This window comes from Protopterus annectens, chromosome 6.part0, assembly GCF_019279795.1.
Source record: "Protopterus annectens isolate FY-2018-M chromosome 6.part0, PAN1.0, whole genome shotgun sequence".
NCBI lineage: Eukaryota > Metazoa > Chordata > Ceratodontiformes > Protopteridae > Protopterus > Protopterus annectens.
Window position 1 is genome coordinate 1,198,067,475 of NC_056737.1, and position 24,696 is coordinate 1,198,092,170.

The following is a 24,696-nucleotide window of genomic DNA, read 5'->3' on the forward strand; positions in this document are numbered from 1 at the left end:
TATTAATACCATTAATTTCCATAGAAATGAAGGTAGACTAATACTGACACCCTTTCTTGACCTCCTCAAGGCTTTTGACATGATCTTCCACTCAATATTTCTACAAAAAAAATCAGAAACCTTGCCTGTGATGAAACCTCTACTGCCTGGTTCTGCAGCTATCTTGCCAATAGATCTTAAGCCATAAAATGACACAGAGAAGTCTCTTCTTTCTCCCACCTTCTACAGGCATTCCTCAACACTCCCTCTTTGGCTCCATGCTATTTAATATCTTCATTAATAATCTCTTAGTGGCCTCAACATCAGCAACATTAGTCCAGTATGCCGAAGACTTCACCCTCATCTGCACCAGTGTGGGTTTTAAAAATGCTCTTTTTGTTGCAGTCCGTAGGTTGGCCAATGTTTACTTACTGTGGGAAACAGTTTCACTGAACTGATTGTTCAATGGATGAAGTTTCAACAAACGGGGTTCGACAAAGAGGCATTCGACATTTAGAGCATTCAATGATGTGATATAGATCAATGAGAATTTGATTTATGGTAGACCAAAATGTTTTTGTTTTTTGTAAGTTTTTGACTGTAGATTGGTGTAGTAGTTTATTTTGTCTAGTTTAATATGGTAGCTAGGCAACAGGCAGAAAATCATCCAAGAATCCTTGTCATTTATGGTTAACGGAATCTCGTTTTCTCAACTCCAACAAAAAATAAACCTATCCTCTTTACCCCATGAAACCACTCAGCTCAGAAATCCTCCTTCAACATTGTCTCATCAAACTACATTAGAAATTGTCTCACATACTAATTCACTAGGCATGTATATCAAAGATAATCAAAAATTTGATTTCCACAGCCAATACATAGTTTAGACAACTCACCAGAAATTGGATTCCTTATACAAAGTTAAACAATTCTTGATAGAGCACATTATTTATTTATTTTATTTTACATTTGTTTACCAAGGAGGTCCGACTGGACAGAGCTGTCCATTTTCAGCAGAGGCCCGAGGAGAAAAGCTCCAGAACAATTGATAACATACTATACATAAGGTATTTGCATGAGTATTGTGGTTTACACATACAGTTATAAAATACAGCAGATAACATATGATTGCATAAGGTATTTACATAAGCATAGTGGTTTAGACATACAATTAAAAGTATAGCAGGTAGTAACATATGATTGTTGTTCATACAGTATGTTTAGTAGAGAAACTATTGAAGGTGTACTGAAGATAAGACAAGAAAGGAAAAATTAAAAAAGAAGGAGAATATAGACAAGTTCATAGGTTCACTGACATTTTAAGGGAAAGCTTTTCAACTTAGTCTAGGGGAGAGTTAGTGAGTATAGATGGGACAGTGGGGAGTAGGCGGTAGTGAGCTGGTAAGTAACATGTGATAATATATAGTGCTCCTCTAGGAGTTTTAAAGGAGAGGCTGTATAGTGGGTAGGGGAAAGGAGTTAGAATATGTCAGCCAGGTGCTACACAGTTACAAGTAATGTGTGATAATATATAGTGCATCTGTGGGAGTTTTAAAGAGGTTGGATAGTGGATAGGGGAAAGGAGTTAAAACATGTCAACCAGGTGCTAAGCAGTAACAAGTAACGTGTGATAATATATAGTGCATCTGTGGGAGTTTTGAAGAGGTAGGATAGTGGGTAGGGGAAAGGAGTTAGAACATGTCAGCCAGGTGCTAGGCAGTTACAAGTAACATGTGATAATATATATAGTGCATCTGTGGGAGTTTAAAGAGGTTGGATAGTGGGTAGGGGAAAGGAGTTAAAACATGTCAGCCAGGTGCTAGGCAGTTACAAGTAACGTGATAATATATAGTGCATCTGTGGGAGTTTTAAAGAGGTTGGATAGTGGGTAGGGGAAAGGAGTTAGAACATGTCAGCCAGGTGCTAGGCAGTTACAAGTAACATGTGATAATATATAGTGCATCTGTGGGAGTTTTAAAGAGGAGGTTCTATAGTGGGTAGGGGAAGGAGTTAGAATATGTCAGCCAGGTGCTAGGCAGTTACAAGTAACATGTGATAATATATAGTGCATCTGTGGGAGTTTTAAAGAGGTTGGATAGTGGGTAGGGGAAAGGAGTTAGAACATGTCAGCCAGGTGCTAGGCAGTTACAAGTAACGTGTGATAATATATAGTGTATCTGTGGGAGTTTTAAAGAGGAGGTTCTATAGTGGGTAGGGGAAAGGAGTTAGAATGTGTCAGCCAGGTGCTAGCAGTAACAAGTAACGTGTGATAATATATAGTGCATCTGTGGGAGTTTTAAAGAGGTTGGATAGTGGGTAGGGGAAAGGAGTTAGAACATGTCAGCCAGGTGCTAGGCAGTTACAAGTAACATGTGATAATATATAGTGCATCTGTGGGAGTTTTAAAGAGGAGGTTCTATAGTGGGTAGGGGAAGGAGTTAGAATATGTCAGCCAAGTGCTAGGCAGTTACAAGTAACATGTGATAATATATAGTGCATCTGTGGGAGTTTTAAAGAGGTTGGATAGTGGGTAGGGGAAAGGAGTTAGAACATGTCAGCCAGGTGCTAGGCAGTTACAAGTAACATGTGATAATATATATAGTGCATCTGTGGGAGTTTTAAAGAGGTTGGATAGTGGGTAGGGGAAAGGAGTTAGAACATGTCAGCCAGGTGCTAGGCAGTTACAAATAACGTGATAATATATAGTGCATCTGTGGGAGTTTTAAAGAGGTTGGATAGTGGGTAGGGGAAAGGAGTTAGAACATGTCAGCCAGGTGCTAGGCAGTTACAAGTAACGTGTGATAATATATAGTGTATCTGTGGGAGTTTTAAAGAGGAGGTTCTATAGTGGGTAAGGGAAAGGAGTTAGAATGTGTCAACCAGGTGCTAGGCAGTAACAGGTAACGTGTGATAATATATAGTGCATCTGTGGGAGTGTTAAAGAGGTTGGATAGTGGGTAGGGGAAAGGAGTTAGAACATGTCAGCCAGGTGCTAGGCAGTTACAAGTAACGTGTGATAATATATAGTGTATCTGTGGGAGTTTTAAAGAGGAGGTTCTATAGTGGGTAGGGGAAAGGAGTTAGAATGTGTCAGCCAGGTGCTAGGCAGTAACAAGTAACGTGTGATAATATATAGTGTATCTGTGGGAGTTTTAAAGAGGAGGTTCTATAGTGGGTAGGGGAAAGGAGTTAGAATGTGTCAGCCAGGTGCTAGGCAGTAACAAGTAACATGTGATAATATATATAGTGCATCTGTGGGAGTGTTAAAGAGGTTGGATAGTGGGTAGGGGAAAGGAGTTAGAACATGTCAGCCAGGTGCTAGGCAGTTACAAGTAACGTGTGATAATATATAGTGTATCTGTGGGAGTTTTAAAGAGGAGGTTCTATAGTGGGTAGGGGAAAGGAGTTAGAATGTGTCAGCCAGGTGCTAGGCAGTAACAAGTAACATGTGATAATATATAGTGCATCTGTGGGAGTTTTAAAGAGGTTGGATAGTGGGTAGGGGAAAGGAGTTAGAACATGTCAGCCAGGTGCTAGGCAGTTACAAGTAACATGTGATAATATATAGTGCATCTGTGGGAGTTTTAAAGAGGAGGTTCTATAGTGGGTAGGGGAAGGAGTTAGAATATGTCAGCCAGGTGCTAGGCAGTTACAAGTAACATGTGATAATATATAGTGCATCTGTGGGAGTTTTAAAGAGGTTGGATAGTGGGTAGGGGAAAGGAGTTAGAACATGTCAGCCAGGTGCTAGGCAGTTACAAGTAACGTGTGATAATATATAGTGTATCTGTAGGAGTTTTAAAGAGGAGGTTCTATAGTGGGTAGGGGAAAGGAGTTAGAACATGTCAGCCAGGTGCTAGGCAGTTACAAGTAACATGTGATAATATATATAGTGCATCTGTGGGAGTTTTAAAGAGGTTGGATAGTGGGTAGGGAAAAGGAGTTAGAACATGTCAGCCAGGTGCTAGGCAGTTACAAGTAACGTGTGATAATATATAGTGTATCTGTGGGAGTTTTAAAGAGGAGGTTCTATAGTGGGTAGGGGAAAAGAGTTAGAATGTGTCAGCCAGGTGCTAGGCAGTTATTTAGCTTCTTCACTACATCTCCCAACTCTCCTCTATTCTTCCCCATTTTTCTCTAACTTACAAGTCTCCCGAATAATAAAATTTGAGCAATGCTATCACAAAGCAGCAAATTTTGCAGGTAACCACACAGATAGAATGCACTGTTGTCTAGCATTCAAGGAATTAAACTGGCTAGAATTGCCTACTTCTTATCACACTCCCAACTTTCTTACATACACAACCTCATCTACAAACTCAGAAATTGTCCTTCTTTCTCAACCCTAATCCAGCAATACAGACCTAATGGAGCCATAGCCTCTACTGAAAAGTTGCTTCACATTACCAAATCTAAAAACATAGCAGGAAATAGCCTTCTCTCAAAGCACACCACCAATAGCTGGAATTCCATACCCCTGTCTTTAAAACTGAAACAACAGCACACACCTTTTAAAGTCCAGCTAAAATCATGCTTCTTTAGCCTCTGGCTCTGTTCTTGTACTACCCCTCCAACACACACATAAAGTCCATATCAATTTTCCTTTCTGCATCATCCTATCTTTCTCTTCCTTCTACTTGCATCCTCCCCTCTTCCTCTCTCCTTCTCCTTCTTAACTCCTTACCACCTTCTCTCTGTTTGCACCTCCTTTCTCTCTCCTGTCTCTGTCTATCACTCATTCTTGGCACAAATTCATATTTTCCATTCAAACAACTGCAGTTCATCCACCCTTTTTCTATTTTCATCCTCTGCTGTACCAAATTCTAGTTTATAATTTCATCTTCTCGTTCAACACACTATTCTTACAATACGATCCAGCAATAGTGACTGCTCAGTTTTCCTACAGTCGGTAAACATTTCTAACCAACCATATCACGTGACCCTTACTCTAATCAGTCTTACTGGCTGAAAGGAAGCAGCATGCCATCAATTCATGTAAACTGTATTTCTGATACCTTACTTTTTTAATTATCTTCGTAAACTTAGGAGAAATGCTCAGCAATGTGCCAAGTTAATGATGAGTTGTAACACTTATATCTAGCCTGAAACTATAGCAAATCTTCCAGCTGACAAGTTCAGTTTAAACTCCCCCCCGTCATCTCCTACCACACCCAAAGGAATACCCACAACCATCCTCTCATCTGTCATTATGAGGGATCAGGTCCTTACTGTGCTCACTAAAGCCAAAAACACAGCCTCCATGAGTCCTAACAACATTCCAGGATGCTTCTTAAACAGATAATAGAATAAATAGCTTATAACAGAATCTATCATGGCCACTAGAAACCCTATTTAACCACAGCCTCCAGGTAGGCTTTGTCCCAGAGAAATGAAAGGAGTGCAATTGTTGACCCTCTGCACAAGGGGAGCCCATCAAATGACCCAGGGAACTTACAGACCCATATGCTTGACCAATCTTATCTGCAAGGCCATGGAGACAATTATAGTAGACCTAATAAATAATGACATAAGAACTGTCCACAAACTGGACCAGACCCAATTTGGCTCTTGTCAAAGGGAGGTCTTGCCTGCTCAGTCCTGTGGACTTCTTCAAGGATGTCACCAGGGTCATGGATGAGGGTATACACCACTTATCTAGACCTGGCCAAAGCTTTCAACACAATTCTCACTTGGGCTCATAGATAAACTTACTTAGGCATAAACCCCTATATCATCAGATGGATAGCTAAATGGCTCACTGACAAGACATGTTTTCCAGATGGGAGAATCCACTTCTGATAACAAACCTGTTACTCGCGGTGTCCCAGAGGGCTTAATGTTGGGACCCCTCCAGTTTGATATATACTTCTTTGAAGTGAAAGCCAATGTTGAGGGTCTCTGGCTCACTAAGTTCACTGATGACTGTAAGCTGGGAGCAATCACTGACTCTCCAAATGATGTTGATATCCTACAAGTAGGCCTAAAATGACAAATGATTGGTGCCAAAACTATGGTCTCAGACTAAATGCTTAAAAATGTGTAATCATACCCTTTGGTAAATCAGATATCCCTGCAAATTCTAATACTGATAGCACACTGCTAAATTAGACCCAGTGGTGAGGGACCTAGGAACATAGATAGGTGGTAACCTAAACTTTGACCACCAGGTAGCTACAGTAGTGAGGACATCCTTCTGTATGGCTAAACTTATAAGTAAAGGCATGGCATCAAGATCAAAGGAGGCCATTAGGGCCATTGTACTTGTTCCTCATCAGACCCATAATAGAGTACAGTACTCCCTTCTTCATATACCTAACCAGGCACCAACTGGAGTGGCCCCAGAGGTTTCTCACTAAAAAATACAAAGTGTAAGGCATATGTCTTATGTAGACTGAGTAAAGTCTGTATCCCTTTACTCTGTCTCATATAATTCATTGAGAGGGGACTTATGCTTGACCTACAAGGCATTCTCTGATCCAGCCCTAATGAAAATGTAACATATTTGCAAGGAAAAATTATACATGGGTTATACATTCCATGGACCTGAAAAAGAAGTGATGTACTCACCATAACGTTCCACCTGAGTAGTTAGACTTCATTTGTCAGCAACCTGTGGGTTATGGATCCGAAACAGATCCGAGCCAGCATCTTACCAAGCTAAAGATCCAAGCTCCAAGCTGCCACCCCCCTTACCTATACTACACTGCAACCTCCTTCCAATCCTCAGATCGAGTTTGCCACCTAACAATGTGAAACCCAACAACCTAAACCAAAAAGGACCTGACCTGAACTCATCTACCAGGCTCGCTAAATTCAGAACATCGAGCCCGAACAGAGAAATAACCATCAAGGTCAGGGGGAAGGGGGGGGGGGTTGCTGACAAATGAAGTCTAACTACTCAGATGGAACGTTATGGTGAGTACATAGGTTAATAGGTTCATAGGTGGGTACTAGGCTATCTGCCCTAGGGCATTTATAAGCCTAGCCAGAATGTGTTGGCTTTTGCCTCCCTTTTAGACTAGATTCCTGAGCCTCTGTCCAGCAGGGCCATGGAAGTGATCCCAGGAGCAAATTTACGATTTCCCATCCACTCATCAAGATTTCTCTTGAAGAGGATCAGTGAGGGGCTCTGCCTTACATGGACTGGGATTCTATTCCAGAGCACAGGAAGCCTTTGGGATATGAATCTATCCCTCCAGCATGTCCTATTTATTGTTGTGCTAAGGTTTAAATCCCTGGAGCATGTAGCTCTAACGGATCTGGTTTTCTTGAGGTGGAGCATGTCCAACAATACCGGGTTAGACGTGGCCTTGTACGTCAGGCAGAGATTGCCTCTGAATAGGAGGTAAGCAACTGAGTAGAGCTGGAGTTTCTTTAGTCAAGCTGCATAGGGCATCTCTTTGAGGCCCATGATCCTCTTGGTGAGGTATTTTTGAGGTCTCTCTAGCTGTTGCAGGTGTCTGGTAAGGTACATCCCAAATGGGGCATTGTACTCAATTATGGGCCTGATGAGCAATGAGTAGAGGGGCACAATGACCTCTCTTGATCTAGATGTGAACCCTTTTGTGATTAGGTGGGCTATATAGAAGGTTTTTCTAACCACTTTGGCAATGTGATTTTCAAAGGAGAGGTTACTATCTACTTGGGTCCCCAGATCCCTAATTACTTCTTCCGTAATTAGTGGATTACCTCCTATATGGTAGTTTGTGGACACTTTGTTTTTCCCAAAGGGGATGACTATGCATTTTTTTGCATTTAGCTTGAGGCCATGGTTCTGACACCAGGTATCCGTCTCATAAGGCTCTTCTGGAGAATGCTTGTGTCAGCCGGACAGTTGATTATGGCTCCCAATTTGCAATCATCTGTGAACTTGGTCAGCCACAATCCTCCCGTATTTGCCTGTACCTCAGAGAAGTATATACCGAACAAGAGGGGTCCAAGGACTGATCCCTGTGGTACGCCACTTGTAACTGGTTTAGAGTCGGACATGGCACCCGCGATTCTGACCATGTGAGTTCTATCTCTGAGCCAGTTTGCAACCCATCTTGTGACATATGGGCTGATATTTAAGCTGGTAAGCTTATTTATGATGCCAGAGTGGGGTACTGTGTCGAAGGCCTTTGTGAGGTCTAGGTAGGCTGTGTGGACTACATTTCCTTCATCTAAGGATTTGGTAACTGTTTTGAAGAAGTCAACTAGGTTTAAGAGGCAAGATCTGCCCTTAACAAAGCAAAATTGGGAGGGGTCCAGTGTTTGGAGGTTCCCAATGTCTTTGTTTATGAGCTCCATGATGATGTGCTCCATAGCCTTTCTGACCAGGCTAGTCAGGCTTATAGGGCGATAGTTCCTGGGATCCGTTGTGGCACCACCTTTGTGGAGCAGGATCACTGTTGCTCTATGCCATTCTTTGGGTACATAACCTGTGGTAAGGCTGAGTTGGAACAGTGAATTTATGTGAGGGTTTAGTTCGTTTTGGAGCTCATGTAAGATGCAGCCCGGGATACCATATGGTCCCATTGATGCTGTGTTTTTTACTTTGGAGAGGGCTGCTTTCACCTGTGTGTCTGTGATGTCTGGGGGACTGCATTCTTCTGGGCCTTTTGGGGGGGAAGGGGGGGTAAAGTTTGAACTGAACCTGTCCGTCAGGATGTTGGCAATGTCAGTAGGTTCAGTGTATTTTGTGTCATTTTGCACCAGCTCAGAGCAGATCTGAGAGCTGCCACCCAGATTCTTGACATAGCTAAAGAATGCCTTGTGATTATCTTTACAGTCTTTGGTGATTTTTCTTTCAAAGCTGGCCTTTGATGATTTTATGAGGGATCAAAGTTTCTTGCTAGTACTGATCAAGGATGCCTTCCCTTTTTGGGATTTTGCCTTGTCATGTAATAGTTTCCTCCTTCTGTTGTATAGCTTATTTATGGCCGTGGTCCACCAGACTGGTCTACTGTTATTGGAGGAGTGAGTCTTGGTTTTACTTGGGATGGCATGATCCATGCATTCCTGTAGGTGCTCATAGACTGCATTTGTAAAGGATTCTGCGGTTAGCGTAGCATTTTCCATTAGCCTGGGTGCTTTGAAACTTTCCACCTCGGTCTTGAGAAGTGTGAAGTTTGCTTTTGAGAAATTTTTCACAGTGGTTTCCTTGGCTGGGGGTGGGGTCGGGATGTGGATGTCCATTGTGATGTTTATGGTCTGATCTTACCAATGAGGGATTTACCTCTAGTGTGGAACATTGAGCCCCCATGTTGGTGATGACCAAGTCCAATATGTTGTCCCCTCTTGTGGGTGTGGTGACCAGTTGTTCCATGGCATTTGAGTTTATAAACTCCAGGAACCGTTGGGCAAAAGAGTTGGGACTTGAGTAGTTTTCCCAGTCAATGTTTGGGTAGTTGAAATCCCCAATATCATGGTGTTTGGTGAGACCTTCATATTCTCCAATATTCTCAGGAATGCCAAGTGGGGGTCCTGAGACAAGGTGGGTGATCTGTAGCAGGCTATGAACTGAAAAGCAGTTTTACCTACTGTTAGTTGCACATGGATGGGCTACACTGCCTCGTGCAGTGCCACTAACCTGGAGGTGTGGGTATCCTTGATGAAAATGGATACTCCCCAACCTTTAGTATTCTGGTCCGAGTTCTGGGGCCAAAAAGAATGGTATGAGTTGAATCCTGGTAGTGCTGGGGTGCTCTCTAGAGTCTTGAACCAGGTTTCTGTTACTGCACAGATATCGATTTTCTCCATACTGAGGAGTGCCTCGAGTACATGCATCTTGAGGTTTAGACTTCTGGTGCTGAGAAACATTACCCTTAGTTTTTTGTTTCTGGTATTGTCTATGGAGGTGGGTTTGTCCTTTGAGCCTTGCCTAAAAAAGGCACTATGGGGGTGGCAAGAGCCTTAGCCAGTATTCAAAAGCCTAAGGGTGACAGGTGCAAGCCATCCCTCGTGAAGCAACATGGCTTGTCGAGCATGTCATCCCAGGCTGACAGACACTGGATCCCCTTTGAATGATACCAATAGCTTAGCCAATTGTTAAAATTGATAATTTTGTCTTTATACTGTGGCATCATTCTTGGTGAGGGCAATATGCTACTCAGGGTCAGGGTCATACCAGCCTGGGCTACATGATCAGAGAGCTCCTCTATGTCTCTTTTCATGTAGTCCAGGGAGGACGTCTCGGGTCATTCACACCAACATGGACAATGACAGAGTCATATTTTTACCTTCTGTGGAGTGACCTGAGTGCCTGTGTTATGTGGTGGATCCTGGCTCCCGACAGGCTGCTTACCGTGACCTTCTCCTTGTTCAGTCTGGTGAGTGGGACGTCAGTCTGCCTGACAATAGAGTCTCCAATTACTAGTGTATTAGGTGTGTTGTTTAGCCTTAGGGGCTGTGACTGTGTGGCACACTGACTTTGTGAAGTATGTGATATGTGAAAGTTGTTGTGGGGTAGCGGTTGCTTGGATGTCTGCTTTGGAGGTCTCTGTTGTTTTGGCAGATTTTTATTTAGAGCCTCTGAGTATGTTTTTGTGAATTTATGTGTCTTGTTTGCTGGTGTATTTGGTCTATGTATGACTGGTTGTGTGGTGCGAGTGGTTTCCTTCTCCTCCTGACTGACCGTGCCAGTCTTGGGTTGAGACAGCTCGGCCTCCAGTTTGGCTGTATAGTTGCATCTCTCACAAATAAAATACAGGCAAGTTAATCAACTTCTTTATCTGAAGTAGTTAACTTCATTTGATCATCAACCTGTGGGACAGAGTCCCCAGCTACCCACATCTTGGGAGGCCTTTAAGGAAGAATATTCCAGAGCACTGCAGAACCAAAGGAAGCCCTTCCTGTAGACACCAAATCTAGCTTATAATGAGTAATGAAGGTGTGAGAGGAGGCCTAGGTAGCTGCTGAGCAGACATCATCCAGGGAAACTCTAGACCAGCATGCAGCCGAAGTAGCCATAGCATGGGTGGAATGAGCATGAACCCCTTCCGGTGCTGGTAATCCAAGTTCTCTATAAGCTTGTAAAATACAAAGTGAAATCCACTTAGCGATAGTCACTTTTGAAACTGGTTTTCCCAAAAAAAGGTCTAGCAAATGAAACAAAAAACTGATCAGATTTATGGAAAGGTTTGGACCTATGCAAATAAAAATGTAATTGCCTGTGCACATCAAGTAAATGGAGTTTATAGTCCCCTTTATTTTGAAAATTAGGGAAAAATACAGGCAAGTTAATCAATTGATTAATATTTAACTCTGAAGCAATTTTAGGAAGAAAAGATGGGTTAGTCCAGAGAGATACCCTATCCTTGTGAAAAACTAGGTATGGGGGTTTCATGCATAGTGCCTGAAGCTCCGACACTCTCCTGGCTGAAGTAATAGCCACCAGGAAGGCCATCTTGCATGACAACTATTTCAAGTCAACTGATGCTATGGGCTTGAATGGGGGCATGACTAAAGCCTGAAGAACTAAAGTCAAATCCCATGGAGGGGAAGGGTTCTTAATAGGAGGCCTCAGAAGAAAAGCACCTTTCAAAAAAGTCTTGCAAATTCTGGCAGCAGCCAGGGAGCCTGAATTTTCCCCTACATGAAAATGGGAAATAGCTGCCAGCTGTACTTTCACTGTGGAAGAGCTGTCCCCCTGCTGGAAAATATGAGACAAAAGGTCTAACACCGCTGGGACCAGAGCGGTAAAGGGGTCCAGATTTCTCTGCGAAGCCCAGATGGAAAAACATTTCCACGTACTACTGTAAACTTTCCTGGTAGAGGACTTATGTGCCGCTACCAGGATGGCTTTAACTGGGGAAGAGATACTGGGAGTCCTAGCAACTAAGGGAACTGGAGTAACCAAGCTGTGAGTTTGAGGCTGTCCAGATTTGGAGGAAGAATTACTGAGGGATGATGAATAAGATCTGGAATGGGATCCAAGATCAGGTGTGGAGCTAGGAGATGAGACCGCAGGCAAGGAAACCAAACTTGATGAGGCCAGAATGGTGCTATGAGGATAACTCTGCTCCCCAACCGACAGGCTTTCTGTAAGAATTTTGTCATGAGTGGGAGCAAGGGATATGCATAAAGAAGACCAGGTGGCCAGGTATGGACAAGAGCATCTCTGGGGGCTTCCCTCGTCAGGGGAATTAGAGAGAACAATTTGCTGCACTTCGCATTGGACGACGATGCAAAGAGATCGCAGTAAGGCTGACCCCACCTGAGGAAGATCTGTTCCGCTGCATAAGGGTTCAGAGACCACTCATAAGGTGAAAGGATTGTTCAGCACAATTTGTCTGCCAAGATGTTGGACCAACTTGGAATATGCATTGCTATCAGAAAGCGGTTGGTGGAGATCACCCATTCCCACACTCTCATGGCCTCTCGACAAAGTGGATAAGACCTGGTTTCCCCCTGTTTGTTGATGTACCAGACCACTGACATATTGTCTGACTGGATAGCAATAGTTCCCAGAGGAAGAGAGGCATGAAGGGCCTGTAACTCTAAGAGAACTGCTCTCATCTTTAGAACGTTTATATGCAGAATGGTCTCGCTCTGAGTCCACGTGCCTTGGACAGTCTTGCCCGAGCAGTGTCCCCCCCACCCTAAACAGGTGGCATCTGTGGTCACTGTGGCTTGGGGTGGAAGCGCAACAAAAGGGAGTCCTTCTTGCAACTCCTGGGACTGAAGCCACCACATGAGAGAATTTTTGCACACTCTGCTCAGAGGAATCAGAAAGTCTAGAGGCTGATGTAGTAGAGACCACTGAACTTGTAAAGTCTACTGTAACACTCTCATATGCAGACGTGCACAAGGAATCAGATTTATAGCTGCTACCATGGACCGTAGGGCTCTCAGGACTAACTCTGCTGGGGGTGTAGGCGACTGAAGGAGCGACAATATATCAATTACCAGGCTGTGAAGTCTGGAGTCAAAAATATCCTGCCCTAAAGAAAGTCTATTCTTGCTCCTATGAAGTCTAGAATTTGAACAGGTTGGAAGGAAGACTTCTTGAGATTTATTGTGATCCCCAGCCGGGTAGACAACTGAAGAAAGAAATCCCTGGCTAGTACAAGCTGATGACTGGTGGAGGCAGAGAGGCACCAGTTGTCCAGGTACGGAAAGACCTGAATGCTCTGAAGCCTCAGGTGGGCCGCTATGACTGCCATGACCTTGGTAAACACTCTGGGGGCTGTGGTGAGACCAAAGGGTAGGACCCTGAACTGGTAATGACTGGCTCCTAGCCAAAAGCGGAGGAACTTCCTGGATCGCCTGTCGATCAGAATATAGTAGTATGCATCCTTGAGGTCTATTAAGCACATCCAGTCTTCCTCCTGCAAGAAGGGCAGGATAGATTGTAGAGTGACCATCCGGAACTTTTCCTTGACAATGGACAGGTTCATAGTGGATAGGTCGAGAATCTGCCTTAAGTCCCCTGTCTTTTTTGGCACCAAAAAGAACCTGGAATAGATGCCTGATCTGGACTGGTCTTGGGGCACTCACTGGATTGCTCTTTTCTCTAGCAGCTTTCTTATCTCCAAAGCTGCCACCTCCCTTTGAGTGGGTGGGACATCCGGGAGGTACCTTGTGCATAGAGGGTTGTTAATGAAGGGAATAGAATAGCCTCTGGATATTATTCTAAGCACCCAGCTATCTGATGTGATGGACTCCCACTGGGCTAGATGCCTTGAGAAACACCCATGACTGCCTCCAGAGAGGAGCAGTCGGGAAACCCCTCAGGGCTGCTGCTCGGATCGGTCATAAAAAGGTTCCCGTGACCCGAAGTTTTTCGGTCCCCCTCTGCCTCTGGGCTGGCGTCCACCTTGTCCCCCTCTGCCTCTGGGGGAGAAGGTGTCCTGAGCATTCCAGGACTGCTGAGATTTCCGGAACCACAGATTATTTTGCCCTGGCTGGTTCCTGGAGAAGGACCTTTGAGGGTTAGAGAAGCAGATCCTGACATCTGACAGCATTTTCCTGTCCTTTTCACTCTGGACAAGCGTATCTAAAATGGTCTTCTCAAACAGGGTCGAACCATCGAAAGGGGCATTAGCAAAGGATGCCTTGAAAGGTTCTGAAAAATCGCAAAGCTGGAGCCAGGCATGATGCCTCATGGCAATACCGGACCCAGCTGCCCTAACGGCTCCCTCGGTGGCATGAGAGAGTAAATGCATGGATGAATTTGACATAGACTTGAGAGTGGCCATACGAGCCGAGAATGTCCATTTATCCTTGGCCAAAATGGACTCTGGGGGAGACTCAGCATACTATTTCACAAGGTCATGCTGCAGTACGATTACGTGGACCATGTAATTCAGCACCCTTATAGCAAAGGTAGCTGAAGCAAAAGTCCGCTTTCCAAGACGATCCATCGCCCTGGACTCCTTGTCTGGGGGATGGACCGAGGAACTTTCCTGGGCCAGTTTCTTTTTGGTGGCCACTGCCACCAGCATGGCATCAACTGGGGAACTCTTATTCCAAGTGGTTTTATCTGCAGGAGGGCTCAATACCTTGTTGGGGCATTTGGGTATTGGCTCTACAGTGGCCGGTTCCTTCCAGGCTCTGGTGGTAATAAGGTCCACCAGAGGGTCAGCCGGGGGGACAACCAAGAGGTAGATGGGCCTGTGTTGAATGTCTCCAGAAATACTGACTCATCCGAGGAAGGTTTTTGGGTGGACCAACCCCCCCTCTGGTGAAGAATTTCCATTATGTCTCCGAAGGAGACATCTTCGGGGGGTGATTTGGGGGAACCTTCCCCTTCCTCCAAGTCAGTATCTTCAGTGAGGGACTCAGGGGAGTCCATGTGCCTCCTTTTGCACTGGCATTTGTGAAGAGCCTCCTTGGGGGGGACTCTCCAGGGAGGGCTTGCAAACCATCTCGTATTCCTCAAGGGGAACTGTCTGGGGCATACCAGATACAGGCTGTCCCTGAGAGGACTGGATGATGTAAGACAAACTCAGTTGTGATTGAGCAGGGGCGGACTCCGAGGAAAGTGTAAGGAGTCTTGATTCTCCAGAGAGAACCCTCTCCACAACATCGAAGGCCAAATGAGAACCAGCTTTCCTGAAGCTGGTGGTGTGGGTAGCCGCACCCCTTGGATCCGATGAGGGGATCGGAGCCGAGGCTGGCACAGCTGGACCCAAGGAGATGGTATGCCCTGACCACAATTGGGCTGATGACACACTCATCCCCTCAGATCTGACGCCCAGATCTCAGCTCCGAGAGCTCAGATCAGACAGAGGATCCAACAGGCTCGAGGGCATGGCTGGCATTGAGGTAGGAGGTACCATTGGCGCCAACCCCCTGACTCTGGGGCTCCTCGGATCCATAGACTCCGAAATCCAAGGGTGGATTGGAGAAGGAGTTATCAGGGCAAATGTCAGGGCCAAACTCCCCACTCCTGCTGGGGGGGGGGGAGCCAGCAGCACTCCCATCTGCAATTGAGTTTGTAGGAACATTCTCATCATTCAGTCCATATCAGCTTCAGAGAGGATCCTAGTAGACCTTGAGGATGCCACTGACACCGGCCAGGAGGGCCAATGCGAGGGCAACCTCGAAGCGGGCCGAGTCTCCTCCTCCGGCTCCGGGGAGAATTGTGGAGAATGGAGCCAAGGGGAAGACGGCCTTGCACTTTATCCTGGAGACAATAACACCTTAGTGTGAGGGGCTGATGGATCCTAGTCGGTTTGCCTTTTGCGACCCCTCTCCCTGTCTCTGTCTCTCTCTTTTTCTCTCTCTCTTTTTCTCTCTCTTTATGTATTTCTTTCTTGGCCTCTCTCTCTCTCTCCCTGTTTAGAGGTAGGAGTGTGAGTCCTGGACAGGGGAGGAGGGCCGGAAGACTGAACAGCCATAGCCGTGGCTGAAGAGGATGAAGAAGCCGCAGAAGAAGTAGCTGACTCTGCGGGTAAAAGACCCACAAGAATCAGCTTGGTCCTGCGATCCCACAGGGCCCAGGGGTATAAAAGCCACACAAATTTTGTAGCCAGATGTTAAATGCAGCACCCCCAAACAAACTACGCACAGAGTGTGACCATTGGCTGGAGATAGCTTATGGCCACACTCTTTGCACTTAGAGAAAGTCAGTTTCTGACTTTCTGACATCCCTACTTAGATAAGCTAAGTCCGAGGTAGACACACACACGCTAATGGCGGGAAGGGAGGCCTACACAATTGAAAGTTTTAGCAACTTTCTACACTACAAATAACCCTAATGTCTATACACAAAAAACCCAGGGAGAATAAGGGGGGCGGGGTTATAGGACAGGTTAGCACAGAAAAAGGGCATATACAGACTGAACGCTAGATAAAATCTAACTAACCTTCCTGCAGCTCAGAAATCTCTTGCTGGCAAAGCTGCGGCAAACAAGATCTGAGGATTGGATGGAGGTTGCAGTGTAGTATAGGTAAGGGGGAGGAGCTTGGAGCTCGGATCTTTAGCTTGGTAAGCTGCCGGTTCAGATCCGTATCGGATCCGTTACCCACAGTTTGATGATCAAATAAAGTTAACTACTTCAGGTCCTTATTTATGACTAACAGAACTTGCTGGAGAGACAGATTCATATCTCAAAGGCTACCTCATCTATGGAATAAACTTCCTGTCTTTGTAAAAGAAAGCCCATTACTAACTGTGTTCGAAAGGAATTTGGGTAAATGGTTGGGGAACCATAAATTCACTTCTGGGGTATAGCCCATATCCCTTATGGACAGAGGCAGTCAGTAAAATGACTGAGGGCTCCAAAACTCAAAGACCCACTACCCTAATACTATCCCATCCCATATCTGGGGAATTAAGATATAATACTATCATAGTCTGCATATTATTGGTTAGGCTTGTAAAGGATCTTGTGCCATTAGCCTAGTAATCATCTATGAATGTATGTCCTTCTTATGTTATTAGGTGTAATATGCATTTACAATTTTACAATGTTACTATTTAGTAGAACTTAAACTGTACTAAGTGTCTTTATTCAATATGTGTATATTTAATGTAATTTTGGAGCTTTTCACCTCGGGCTTGCAATGAAAGGGGGCTATGTGCCCAGGCAGGTGTTCGAAGTCAAAAAAATGCAATAAATAAATAAATAAGGGCCGAACGGGCAAGAAAATGGATATTTTACTGAAAGCATTCAACCAGCACAATGGATGTCTTACTGTAGCCAATCAACCCATGTGTTTTCAGGAGGAAACTGGAGCATAGGGAAGAAATCCAAAAAGACACAGAGAAAACAAGCAAAACTCTACACAGCCAGTGAGCAGAGGTCAGGAATGAACCTTAGAGTCATGAGGCAGCCATTTTAACACTATACTACTGTGGTGCTGTTATGATAGAATCTGCCTAATTTTTGGAAGGGCTTCTCTATAATGACATGACACGCATAAGTGTATAAATCTATAATTTAGATGCTGCCATCTGCACTACTAATGATTTTATTACTGCTTTTCCAAAGCCTAACAGCTGTTTTGGTTTTTGGTTACTAGTTATAACTGGATCTCTTACATCTGCTCTTTACATATGAGCTTGCATCACACAAGCTCATTCACAATTGTTCATAAATGACAGTTTTGAGTGTACACTTTCTACCTGTCCTCTCATATGGGGCATCACCTTTACTCCATAGTTACTGCACCTCTGAAAAATGTGCGTTGATTGACAGGCAGTGTAATGCCTGTTTCACTTTTACTCCAACGTTCACTGATCTTGTATCACCTAATATTCACTAAAAAGTGAGTAAGTAGTATTTCAGTCTACAAATAAGTGAGCAGTCTAACTTACACAAATTGTAGCTCAAGCCAAAGTGTTTGATCCAAGAGTGAACCAAGTTTAAAAAGTCATACAAGTGAACAAAAGCCAGTTGTGCATGCCCTTATCTCTTTTACAATGGGCTTAATTTTGGAATAAGTGGAAATGTTCTGCTGTGCAGCTCTATTCAAATATTGTATGGTACTCCTTTATTCTAAATATATTTACCTGACCTGAATTGGTTTATGGGTTTCATGCTGTGGTGAAATGACCAGTGCCAAAGTCATGACCTTAAGTTAAATGCAAAAAACTGTATTATCATACCATTCGGCAAAAACATGGTCCCTACTGATTACCACATGAACAGCTACCTCCTAAGTACAGAACCTTTGGTGAGAGACCTGGGTACACAGGTTGAGAACAATCTCACATTCGGCCATCATGTAGTGGCAGTGGTCAGAAAAGACTTTTACTTGGTTCATCTCATTTGTAAAGGGACTGCATCCAGAAAGAAGGAGGTCATTATTTTTCTGTACTCCTCCCTGATTAGGCCAATAATTGAGGATAACATCCTGTTTGGTATGTACCCCTCCAAACACCTGCACCAGCTGTAAAGGCCACAGAAATACCTCACATAGAGAACCCATGGCCTCTAACACCTGTCCTATGTGGACAGGCTCAGAGGTGATCTGTGCCTCGCCAACAAAGCAATCTCCGACCCTGCCCTACTAGAGATGCTCCATATCTGTATGTCTAACTCTACAAACATTACCTGATCAAAAGGCCTAAATCTAATATGGACATTAACAAAACCTGCTGGAGAGACAGGTTTGTCTCCCACAGGCTGCCCCATCTCTGGAACAGACTCCCTTATACACATCAAATAGAGTATGTTGCTGACCCTCTTCAAGTGCAATCTTGATGAGTGGATGGGAAACCACAAATGTGTCCCAGGGGTTCCACCTGTGTCCCTCATTAACAGGGATGATAGGTGCTGACCGCAGTTTCTTTTTTGAGGTTAAATTCTTGGCTAGGCTTGTAAGGGCCCCAGGGCCATTAGCCTAGTAACCTCCTATGATCCTATGATCACTGTATTAGTGGTGTGTTTATTGCTTCTTATATGTATTTCCTGTGTTTGTCAGTTAATTAGACTTGCTTATCTTATTGTATTATGTTTTTGCAGTGCTTTGATGTTTAGGGGATATGCTCTTACCCCAATATTGTGTGATCTTAGGTTACTATATGCAATTAGCAGGGGATGTGAGGGTGCAAATGTATCTGTACTATGTGCATTTTTTAAGCCTCATAAAAGCAGGTGATTGCTACTTCAGTAGTATGCTCTAGGTGCTTATCTTCAAATGTCCGAGCTGCAAAAAAAAAAAAAAAAAAGGCAGTGTCTACAAATGAAGTTATTAATAGTTGTTAAGACTAATTTCATGACAAGTTTGTAAGGGGAGATGATGTACAGTGAGGAGGCTAGGAAACTGTCCCCCCCACTGGCCAGCTAAAAGCATTCAGTTGGTAAATAGTAATCCATCAACCACGTTGCTCCTAGCCATTTGCATACTGACCTTTCTCCTCATGCTAACCTTATATAACACTGAGAAAATTCTGTACTACCAAATAGTCTTTTGACAAGAATTCTAATCCACTGAATACCACTTTTAAGACTGAATGTAGGTGTCTTATTTCTCTTGGAGAAGGACTGGGTCTGCAAAGACACCCTGCAAATAATTAAGAGTATCACAGGCCATCCTGAGACTGGAAAGGTAAACTTAAACTTTCACACACCAGGGGATGTGACCCTTTGACTAGGAGGTCTTACATCTTCTTAACAAACATAAACTCACAGTTACTCGCACTGGGTAGTAAGGGTAAATGTTTTGGGGGGGGGGGGTTAGTGGAAGCTGGAGACATCCGTTTGTTTGAGCCAGTCAGTTTTCCTGTCCAGAAGGAGTGTCATATGAGATTCCAGTGTCCATAATGCATACATTTACGTGTGAGGAAGTGAATGTGTGTCATGCTATCTACTTATTATTTATAACAAAAAGGCTCATGGTCTCAAATAGTGGTCATGCTAACAATGTGGAACTCCAAAACCTTTTGCCCTGGGTAGGGCAGCTTGCCAGTGGTCACTTCCTATTATCTATATGGCCAGTCGTTTCAGCTATCGAACTTCATTCTTGAATCTTAGTTGCTAATGATACAGATGATTTGTGTCTGCTATAGTGGAACAGTTATTTCCACATGTAATCTTGAAATGTGTGCTAAGTAACTTGAAGAAGTTACTATTTCCAAGACTTAAACAATGCACTTTTAACAATCAAATTTGTTTTTAAGTTGTGGTAACATACTATCATGGTAGAGCGTAGGATTCATAACTGATTCATAACCGGTGTGTTATATGCTAGGACAAAGGTAGCACATACCGCATGTTTTTGACCTCTTTAATGAGCCAGCATCCATTCCAGAGCTGCTGCCTTCCTTATGCCTACTTCCCGACGGGATATGCTCTTGAAATGGAGAAGGAGATGAACAAACCGTTGTGGTGTTACTTGCATAATGCAGGACTGCATTGAAAGTGTTCTCTGCTCTTGCTTTTGCTTTCTTAGTTCAACAGAACTGCAGAATGTTTAGCAGATTTTATAAATGTTAAACTTGTGAGAATGTATGCACTTAGAGAGTTCCAATCTTTGTTATTTTATTCAGAGTTTCCAAACTGTGGGAGCAGTCATGATGTTGGACCAGCCATACACAGCCGTATTGTAGGTGGCAAAGATGCATTGCCAGGGGCTTGGCCATGGATCGTCAGCATTCAGCTTCCCAACAGGCACGGTGGTCACCGACATTCATGTGGAGGGTCTCTGTTGAACCATCAATGGGTTGTGACAGCTGCTCATTGCTTTAAGGCCTCCAGCAAGTAAGTCCCTTTTCAATCTAGCCTGTTACCCTCTTCCTAAGAAAGGGAATATGCTTGTGAAGGAGAAAAACAATCAAACGATACATGAATTATTATGAGAGTTATGGAATAACAATTAGTTATCCTTATGCCATGGACAGTGGAAGCATATGTTTGTTATACTTCAAAAGCCATTCTGTCATGTGTGTTGTTATACCACAACCGTATCAGGTTTGCTTGTTAGCAGTACTGAGTAATTCTTAGAAGCATGCATAGAATTACAGTGTTTGCAAAAATATTATTATCTTCACCCAGATGAACAGACAGTATTTAGTATGTGATTAGGACATATCAAAACATGCCAAAGACAGCTAAGCACATTGAATTTGTTAAAAAAAGATATATATATAGTGGCTCAGTATGTTCAAAAGCTTAAAGCCAAGATATCTGATTGATTTCTGTGACAATAAAAATGACTTTTGTTCTTGGTCGCTGCAGTGGCATAGAGAATAATAAAGCCCTGACCTAAGCCCAAACAACTTGTTCTGGGAACTGATGGAGTGACAGGGAGGAGGGGTGTGTCTAACCTGGAGGAGGTGACAGGGAGGAGGGGTGTGTCTATCCTAGAGGAGGTGACAGGGAGGATGGGTGTGCCTAATCTGGAGGAGGTGACAGGGAGGAGGGGTGTGCCTAACCTGGAAGAAGTGACAGGGAGGAGGGGTGACTAACCTGGAGGAGGTGACAGGGAGGATGGGTGTTCCTAACCTAGAGGAGAGGGATCATGCTGGGTGTCTTCCAATGAGCCCCAGCTGAGACTGAAAGAAACGGATGCTGGACTGGCAGAGAAGAGGAAATGAGAAGGTGTGACTACCCTACAGCCACATGAAGGATGTGCACTCGGCATAATCTCCAAATGTCTACGTAGTCTATGATAGTGATGTCATCACAATGAGCAGGGATCTAGGCCAGAGGAAAATCCCCTCATCTGTACGAATGATGGTCTCTCCCTCTCTCATTTAGTGATGTCATCATAAGTAGCAGGGATCTAGGCCAGAGAAAATCCCCTCATCTGGAAGAATGATGGCCTCCCCCGACTCATCTAGTGATGTCATCACAAGGAGCAGGGATCTAGGCCAGAGAAAATCCCGTCATCTGTAAGAATGATGGCCTCTCCCTTACTCATGTCAATCAATTGCCCAGCATGTACCAAACCCTAGCAGCCCAGACTCAGAGTGAAGCCTCCTTGGTGTGGGAGCTCTCCCAACTGACAGACCTCCCTACTGTGGGGACACCAGAGGTCCAGTAGGGTTGGATTTGTGGGTGCAAGCTGTTTGACTAGTAGGGACAGCCTAATGATTAGCCACTGTGAGGATAATAAAAACACCTATTGTTTTGAAGGCTAAGGTTTGAAGTAATACTGACAATGCATGTTTAGTGTCAGCAAATTTTTTTCCACATATTATTAGTTATTTCTGTTGCTTTGTTGTTTTAACTGTCTGCCATTTTAAAAAGATAGTAGAATGTTTTAAATGAAAATAAGTTATTCAAGTGATTAGAAGTATTTAAATACTTTATAAGCATCACACCCAGTGGAGTAGATGTTGATTTTTGAAGTAATGTGTTCTTGTGAGTGACAAAAACTGTGTTGTGTGCTTTATTTGCTGTAGTGGATGCTGCTGGTACTTTAGTCTTGTTATCAAGAATATCATCTTATACTATCTATACTGTAAATAAACTACATGGTTCTGCAGATGTAGTTACTGCGCTACAAATTAACACCACAGCCACAGCACACAAGTGAAAATCAGACAGAATGCAATAATGTATGTGTAGAACTGCTGCAGTAATCCACATGTAGGTACTGCTTAAAAGTGATAGTGATCAGCAACTTTGGTTTTGGCCACACACGCATGCACACTAACACAGACACACACTATGCATACATGCCTATATTCACACACACACACACACACACACACACACACACACACACACACACACACACACACACACACAGCACGCTCACACACACACATGCGCGTGCAGACACACACACACACACACACACACACACACACACACACACACACACACACACACACACACACACACACACACACACACACACACACACACACATGCATGCACACCTACCAGGGGGCCTCATTTCAATTTTGCTTTTTTGCCTGTTAGTACTAACTAGAAGTAAAACCAGATTTGTATCAATGCCTCATGAATTATAGGTTCACAGAAAACAGAAAGTGATCAAGTTTAGGACCTCTGTTTGTCTACAAATATTAATGCAGGTAATGCATATTTTCTAACTTCCATTGATTTCATTGGCATTTTATTACAAAGTATTTGAATATGTTGATTTATAAACCTGTCTTTTTTTACAGTTATTAGTATTAATTTCAACAATTCACAGTAATTGTGAGTGTGGAAGAGAGGTGAAGAAGAGATTACAGGCAGGGCAGAGTGGGTGGACAAGAGTGTCAGGAGTGATTTGCGACAGATGAGTACCAGTAAAAGTGAAAAGGAAGGTCTACAGGAGGGTAGTGAGATCAGCTATGTTGTATGGGCTGGAGACGGTGGCATTGATGAAAAGTCAGAAGTCAGAGCTGGAGGTGGCAGAGTTAAAGATGTTAAGATCTGAATTGGGTGTAACGAGGATGGACAGAATTAGGAATCACTAATTTAGAGGGTCAGTTCAGGTTGGACGGTTTGGAGACAAAGTCAGAGAGAAGAGATTGCGTTGGTTTGGACATGTGCTGAGGAGGGATGCTGGGTATATTGGGAGGATGCTAAGGATGGAGCTGCCAGGTAAGAGGAAAAGGGGAAGGCCTAAGATAAAGTTTATGGTTGTGGTGAGAGGATATGCAGGCGGTTGGTGTGACAGAGCAAAATGCTGAGGACAGAAAGAAATGAAAACAGATGATCCGCTGTGGCAACCCCTAATGGGAGCAGCTAAAAGAAGAAGAAGAAGAAGAAGAAGAAGAAGAAGAAGAAGAAGAAGAAGAAATATTCATTTTAGCAGACAACTGCAAAATGCAAACTTGTGTTAGTTTTCCATGTGTTAATTTAGACACAGAGATTCAAACAGAACCAAACTGATAATGGACTCAATACTGGAAAGAAACACGTCTTTTGACTTCTACATAGTTCTCAACCTCTTAGAATAAGAAATCTGGGCAAAGTCCAAAATAATTGTGAGGCAAAGGCTCCAAAATAGGAACAGATTTAAAAAAATGCTCTTTTAAACTAATAAACAGAGAACAGAAACAACATATTGTGGCATTTGGTGAAATAGCTTATTTCTCAGAGGTACTGGGTGCCATTGACTGCACCTGTATCACTATCAAGGCCCCATTTAAGACACAGGGACAATGATATATCAACCATAAGGAATTCCACTCTATCAACTGGCAGGCAGTGTGTAATGCACAGGATATTACACATAATGCATTAGAGGTCTGTAATGCACAGTGTAGAACCCCTAAATCACTACAGCACCACCCAGGCAGTATCCATGATTCCCAATCTCACATACATATGACTTATATTAGTGATTTGTGTGGGGAGATTTCCTTCAAGGACATTTGCAACCCCCCCCCCCAAAAACAAAAACCAGTGATAAACACAAGTCTCCAATGTAGCACCTTTAGCACTTTCATCCTTTATTAAACAGTTGTCTAAAGAAAATCTGGAGCCATGGCTCATGACAACCATATGAATCCAAAACAATGAGTAAAAAGGTCACACAGAAAAGAACAATCAGTAAAAACTACAAGAAAAATCTAGACGGGCTAGAATTTCCACTGTGTGATACCTTAAACCTCTTGTATTAGAGGCACATGGGATGTATGCAAATCACCCCTTAAGAACATCAGGTGTTTCAGCTATATGGTGATTATGAAACCCACAGACTATAGCAGAAAATGCATCTGAATCCACACTGTCACTCATCCACACCATCATCAAATTGTGTGTTTAAAGTCGTAAAGGGTCCCTTGCACAGCTGGATGCCACTGGTGGCATGTTGGAATATGTTCTGGACACCTGCTTATCTGCAGCCAGTCAGCTGCTACTCTGCGTTGTGCTACAT

The 24,696-nt window shown here is 43.6% G+C and overlaps 1 protein-coding gene across 1 annotated transcript in view; it reads left to right on the top strand.

Moving 5' to 3' along the window:
- The first annotated feature begins 20,358 nt into the window (after positions 1-20,358).
- Positions 20,359-24,696, top strand: part of LOC122803970 (acrosin-like) — a 165,979-nt gene continuing 161,641 nt past the window's right edge. The window contains exon 1 of the mRNA XM_044073648.1: positions 20,359-20,612. Coding sequence (XP_043929583.1) covers positions 20,359-20,612 — 254 coding nt within the window. The remainder of the gene's footprint in view (positions 20,613-24,696) is intronic.